The 6,048-nt window shown below is 68.2% G+C and overlaps 2 protein-coding genes across 2 annotated transcripts; both read right to left on the reverse strand.

The window, feature by feature from the left end:
• Nucleotides 1-149: 149 nt before the first annotated feature.
• Nucleotides 150-1,511, reverse strand: HSD17B1 (hydroxysteroid 17-beta dehydrogenase 1; the record flags this gene model as incomplete). Its single annotated transcript, XM_079547011.1, has 6 exons — nt 1,409-1,511; nt 1,177-1,338; nt 809-988; nt 647-740; nt 394-577; nt 150-320 (listed from the first exon to the last, which is right to left on the reverse strand). Exons 1-6 carry the CDS (start codon nt 1,503-1,505, stop codon nt 150-152), a joined length of 888 nt encoding a protein of 295 aa, XP_079403137.1. The 5' UTR covers nt 1,506-1,511.
• Nucleotides 1,512-2,324: 813 nt separating this feature from the next.
• NAGLU (N-acetyl-alpha-glucosaminidase) lies at nt 2,325-5,149 on the reverse strand (the record flags this gene model as incomplete). Its single annotated transcript, XM_079547227.1, has 6 exons — nt 2,325-3,541; nt 3,639-3,895; nt 4,020-4,105; nt 4,191-4,337; nt 4,402-4,549; nt 4,749-5,149. 6 exons carry the CDS (start codon nt 5,147-5,149, stop codon nt 2,325-2,327), a joined length of 2,256 nt encoding a protein of 751 aa, XP_079403353.1.
• Nucleotides 5,150-6,048: the final 899 nt, after the last annotated feature.

The raw sequence follows: 6,048 nt of genomic DNA on the forward strand, positions 1-6,048 counted from the left end.
GGGTCCGGGAGCGCTCATTCGACAGCTCCGATGCCACCCCCCCCGGTCCCGGTGCCGTCCCCCCGTGCCCGATCCCCGCCCCTCAGCAAGAGGCCGGACCGCAGCCGCAGGCACGAGGCTTTATTGCCGGGGCCATCCCGGGGCCGCGTTCACGGTTGCTCCTCGGCGGCTTCACCGGGGCCGAAGACGAAGTCGTGCATGGCCCGCACATAGTCAGCGCCGTCGGGGCCGCCTGGCCTCAGCCGCGCCAGCGGGGCCGGGAGCCGCGCGGTGATGCAGCGCAGCGGCGGTCGCGGGGCGGCGATGGCATCCAGGAACACCTGCACCGCGGCGCCGCTCAGCTCAGCGCCCGCTGTGCGCCCCACAGCCCCACCCGGCGCCCACCCCGCGGACCTGCAGGACCTCGTCCACCTCCTGGGCGGCGTCGAGGAACAGCTGCGCGCAGTGCTGCAGGTAGCGGCGGTACAGCTGCTGCGTCTCAGCGTCCAGCGCCCGCAGCTCGTGGCCCTCGGGGTCGGCGCGCCGCGCGTTGTCCATGAAGGCGGTGTGCACCGGGCCGCACTCCACCAGCGTCATGCTACGGAAAAGCAGCGCCCCTGAACTCACAGCCCATCACGGGTCCCACACCGCACCCCACGGCGCTCACTGGATGTTGAAGGGCCGCAGAACGATGGCCAGGCTCTCGCACAGCCCCTCCAGCGCGAACTTGCTGGCGCAGTACACGGCATTGAAGGGCACCCCTGGGGCGGAGCGGCAGCTGAGAGCTGCGTCTCTCCCCCTGCAGCCCCGCAGGCGGCCTCATGCCCACCTTGCAGCCCCCCGACACTGCTGGACACGAGGATGCGCCCGCTGCGGCGGCGCTTCATGGCGGGCAGGAAGGCCTGAATGGTGCGTGCGGTGCCAAAGACGTTCACCTCGAACACTGCTCTCATGGCCTGCTCCGAGCACATCTCCAGGGGGGCCATCAAACCCACCCCTGCGTTGCACACTGTGGGGTACGGTGCTGGTGAGCAGGTGTCACATTACCCCAGCACTGTTTGCATACAGGGACGTGGGAACCCAGCCCCAGTCCTCTCCGTGCCCCAGCACACCCATCCCCAGGGCTGCAGTGCCATCCAGGCCCATCCCCATATTGGCTTCCCCACTCCCGGCTGTGCCCTGGGGAAGGTGCCGTACCCAACACGTCCGGGTGCTGCCCCTGCATGCAGCGCACAGCCGCAGCCAGCGAGTGCGGGTCGGTGACGTCCAGCTGCAGCAGCTCCAGCGTGTCGGGGCAGCGGCCCCCCAGACGCTCCAGCAGCTGCTCACCCTTGGCCAGGTCACGCATAGTGGCAAACACTGTGGAGAGAGCGCAGCCGTGCTGTGCCACGCAGTACTGGGGCCCACACCCACGGCATCATCCCTTTACCTTTGAACCTGCGGGAATCGTCGGCCGCCAAGCGCACTGCCAGCCCCAGCCCGATGCCCGAGGAGCAGCCGGTGATCAGCACTGTGCTCTTCTCCATGGGCACCGCGGTTCTCTCCACAGCTGACAGTGCTGGACGCGGGGCCGCGTGGCTTTTAAAGGCTGGGCTCCCTCCCACCCACCCGCCGTGTTGTGTCTGCCCGCTTATCTCAAGGCCCTCCACCTGCAGCTGAGGCGATAAGGACCCCGCGCTGCTGCCACAATCCCCCCAGCCCTGCACCAGCCTGGGACGGCCCTGAGCTGCCCCACATCCTGTGGTACTTTTTCCCTGCACACCACCCACATTCCCTCTGTGTGGGTCATGAGCTGCTTCCTTCAGCTCATTAGAAACAAACTGTGTACTGGAGGGCAGCAGAGAGACACAGGAGCCCAACAGTACCAAGCACCCAGGGCTTTAATAGCCCCTCGTGCTGACCGCCAGTACTGGGAAGAAAAGGCAGAGAAAAGCCCGCCATGGGGAGCCTGGCAGAATCTCTTTCAATACAAAGGCACTGTGTGTAACTGGGGCTGCCCTTGGAGCACCACAGTCCTCCCAAGGCTGCCCCAGGGACCCATATTTTGCTGCTCCACCCTCACCAGCTCCTGCCTGGGCACCACCCAGCTTCCAGTGGGACAGCAGAGCCCCACTCCTGCGCCTCCATGCTCTGTGGGCAGCCCAGCACGGGGCAGGCTGGGTGCTGGCAGGATCAAGCAGGTCTCTGGGCTGCAGCAGCCCCTGGGGCAATTCCCATCCTCTGGGATGCAGGCCGCTCCCGCTGGTGCTCAGCTCCTTCATTCTGGCGCTGGTCACAGGGGTGCAGCACTCAGGTGTGGGGGCTCTGCCCTCCTCCTGGGGGGCTTTGAGTGGCACAACCCCACATCAGGGGGGCCCGTCCCAGCCATGCTGTGTGGCACTGGGATAGTACTTGAGGAAGATCTTCCTGGCAATCTCCAGTGTGTCACCGACAGGCATCGCAGGGTAGCGCTTCTCATTGTAGACGAAGCCCCTCTCCACTTGGAAGACAGCCTGGTTGAACTGCTCCTGGTGGAAGGGGCTGCCCGTGTTCAGGCTCTCTACCAGCAGAGAGACAAAGAGGGTCCAGCGCACCCCATAATAATCCAGCACCAGCCCCGCCAGCTGCTTGTTGGCGTAGTCCAGGATGTTCCCGCTGGGCCCCCACAGCGTCACCTGGTTGCGGGCGTTGTGCTCGTACTGCTCAGCCTCACGCTCGCTGGTGGCGACGGCGCGGGCGGATTGCAGCATTCGGCCCAGCAGGAAGAGGCGCTGGGAGCCCAGCAGTGCGTCCAGCTCAGGCAGCAGATCGTACAGCAGAACCCCGCCGGCCGCCAGCAGCTCGGGCAGCGCGCGGCGCTGGAAGGAGTCTCGGATGCGCTGGTAGTAATCGCCCACCAGCTGCTGCACCGCCTGCCGCGTCACGTCAGCCAGGTCGTAGCGGAAGGCCGGGCTGGAGCCCAGCGCGGTGCCGGCGCTCAGCAGCAGCCTCCACGCCTCAAAGACGTCGCTGGCGTTGTACCAGAGCTGCGTGTCCATGTGCAGGGACGGGCGGCGCACCAGCGGGCTGCGGTTGTGGTTGATGCAGGCGCTGGTGCAGTTGTAGACGCTGCGCAGCAGCAGCTGCCATGCGGCACTGGCGGCGGCATTGGGGGCCCCGTAGCGGCGCTGGGCGTAGCGGGACACCCACACAGGGAGGTTAAGGGGCTCGTGGCGCCAGCCCAGCTCATTCATCAGCTCGTACACCATGTCGTTCTGCTCGATGCCCTCGGGCACCAGCCCTGTGCCCACCATGGTGGAGTTGGGGAAGCGCCGTGCCACAAAAGGGCCGCGATTGATGGCATCCACGGCACCGAAGAGGCCGTGGTTGCCGCCAAAGTTGTGCAGCATGCACCAGATGAAGGGCTGCCCATAGAAGGACTCGGTCCACTCGTAGACGGGTTTGGACTCAGCGAAGAGGTCGAGGACGATCATGCGGCCCAGGGGCACAGCACGCAGCACCGCCTGCACCTGCGGCGGCTGCCAGAAGGCCGGCTGGTGCTGGAAGAGCCACCCCTGCATCAGCCACTGCGCCTCGGGATCCGCTGCGGGCAGAGAGCAAAGTGAGCACGGCAGCCACAGTCCCAATGGCAGCTGTGGTGGGGCCTCAAGCGTGCACAGCACGGCCTCGCAGCGACCCACCTCCCGTCATGGCCCTGAAGACGGCGTTGGTGATGCCCGCCAGGTATGCGGGGTCAGAGGACAGCGGGCTCATCTCGTTGAAGGTGTCTGCGCTGTACATGTGATCAGTGCCAAATTCCTTGATGAGCTCCTTCAGGAAGAGTGTCCCAATCACCTGGAACATGGGCTCCTCAGGGGACAGCAGGTAGGCACAGGACAGCGTGCAGTCAAAGTGGCTCCAGTTCCCGAGGCGCGTGGCGTTGATGCGCGGGAAGACCCTGAGTGGGGATGGGATGGGGGTTGGCAGCAGGATGAGGCCTGGGGGCCTCATGGATGGACGCAGGCAGGGTCCTGCAGGGTGCAGGGCTGCGACTCAGAGCAGCCACCCTCAGTCCCACTTACCGCAGAACCCCCGGCGGCACGTGGCCCGCGAAGGCCGGCAGCACCGTGGTCATCCCCAGCGAACGCATCCGCTCCACGATCCTGTACTGAGGGGGAGAGAGCAGGGAGAGGAGCCCCGTGCCCCGAACGGGGCCGGAAAACGCCAGGGCGGGGCGTCCCGTCCCCCCATACCTGCAGGTACAGCTGCTGGAGGTGCCACGCACGCGGCAGCGGCCCGGCCCAGCCGTGCAGGTTCCCCATACGGTTCCACGCCAGGAACGCCGGCCCCGTGAAGTGGGCGTCGATCTCACTCTGGTTCAGCCCCAGCGTGCGGTAAACCTGCACGGCCTCGGGTCAGCCCCGCGCCGCCCGCCGCGCCCCGCCCGCCCCGCGCGGCACCCACCCGCTGCCACAGCGCCTCCTGCCCGGCGAAGGCGGGCGCCGCGTTGATGCCGCTCAGCGCCATCCAGTCGATCTCGCGCTCCCAGCGCTCCCAGTCCCACCAGGCGTACGAGTAGCTCTGGGCGCAGACGTTCTGGTAGTAGCGGTACCTGAGGGCGGCGGGACGCTGAGGGCTGGGAGCGCTTCGTGCCGCGCTGACGGGGGGCGCGAGATGCCCGCACCGGGACACGGACGGGCGGGAGGGAGGAAGCCCGGAGCCCAGAACCGGGGGGGCCGGGGCGTCGGAGTGCCGGTGGAGCGGCCCCGGCCCCCGCGGTTCATCGCAGCTTCGGGGTGCCCCGCCGGTACCTGTTGGGGGTGGCGACGCGGATCTCAGTCTGCAACCGCGGCAGAGGGTCGGGCAGGCGGAGCTGAGCCGCGGACCACGAGAGATGGCAGCCGCAGAAGTCCCGCAGGTACCGGTAGAGGCCGGCGGCGGCCGCCACGCCGCTGGAGCCCGTCACGGCCACGGCCACGGCGCCGCCGGGCGGGGAGCGCAGCCGGTACGCGTCAGGCCCGCCCGCCGCCAACGCCGAGTCCACCGACAGCGCCACGGCGGCGGCCCTGGAGCCCAGCAGGCGCCGCGCCAGCGCCCGCACCGCCGCCTCCTGCCGCGCGTCCCCCACCGGTCCCCGCAGCTCGGGGGGCAACGGAGCCCGCGCCGCCGCCAGCACCGCCGCCATCGCCGCCACCCGCAGTGGTACCGCCATGGCCGCGCCGCTCGCTTCGGGCCGTGCCGAGCTCCGCCAATCCGCGCCGCCGGCGAAAGGGGGCGGGACCACTGAGAGCCAATCAGCGACGGGAGGCGGGAGGGAGACCGGGGTGGGGCAGAGCGGAGGCGGGGCCGTGGATGTGGGCGGGGCCATGGATGTGGGCGGGGCGTGGTGACCCCCTCCCTCCCAGCCGGAAGGGGGCGCTGTCAGTCCGCGCCCCGCGGCGCTGCAGGAAACGGGGAGGAAAAAGCAGCGCCTGGGAGCGGGAGGGACGCCGCACCGCCCGCAACCCCGCACCTCCGGTAACAGGCTGGAGGAACGGTCGCAGGACCCCCAGCTCCTGTCCGATCCCTGGGAGCAAAAAGAGACCGCAGCCTGCAGTGCAGCGCCTTTAATGCACGGCGACTTACATTAACGCATACAGCGATCCCCAGTCACGCGGCGGGTCTCGTTCTGCAGCCCGCACCGCCCCGCGCCCCGTCCCTGCTCCCGCACATGGCGGCGGCGCTCCGTACGCACACGGCAGCGCTGCAGGAGATGCGCGCAGCTCTTCCACGGCTTCCGGCTCAACTCCAGGCTGGGGGGATTTGTGTTACTGTTCTACTCTGTTCACACACAATACAGCAACAACTAAAACTGACAGAGTTACACACAGCACAGCACAATACAACACAGCACTGCACCTCATCGGGCTGAGAAGGGCGGGGGCTGACCCACAATTTGCACAGGAGAAAAAGCGGCGTCGGCAGGGGACGGAGCGGAGCTGCTTTGCCACGCACATCTTCAGCGCCCCGCAGGGCCGCCCGGCACGGAGCTCGGGCAGCACGGGGCGCCGCAAGCAACGCAGGCATGGAAGCACCCCGTGCAGCTCCGTGTCCGCGCCAAGGAACCACACA

Source organism: Tetrao urogallus (assembly GCF_951394365.1).
Source record: "Tetrao urogallus genome assembly, chromosome: 26".
In the NCBI taxonomy this organism is placed as follows: Eukaryota; Metazoa; Chordata; class Aves; order Galliformes; family Phasianidae; genus Tetrao; species Tetrao urogallus.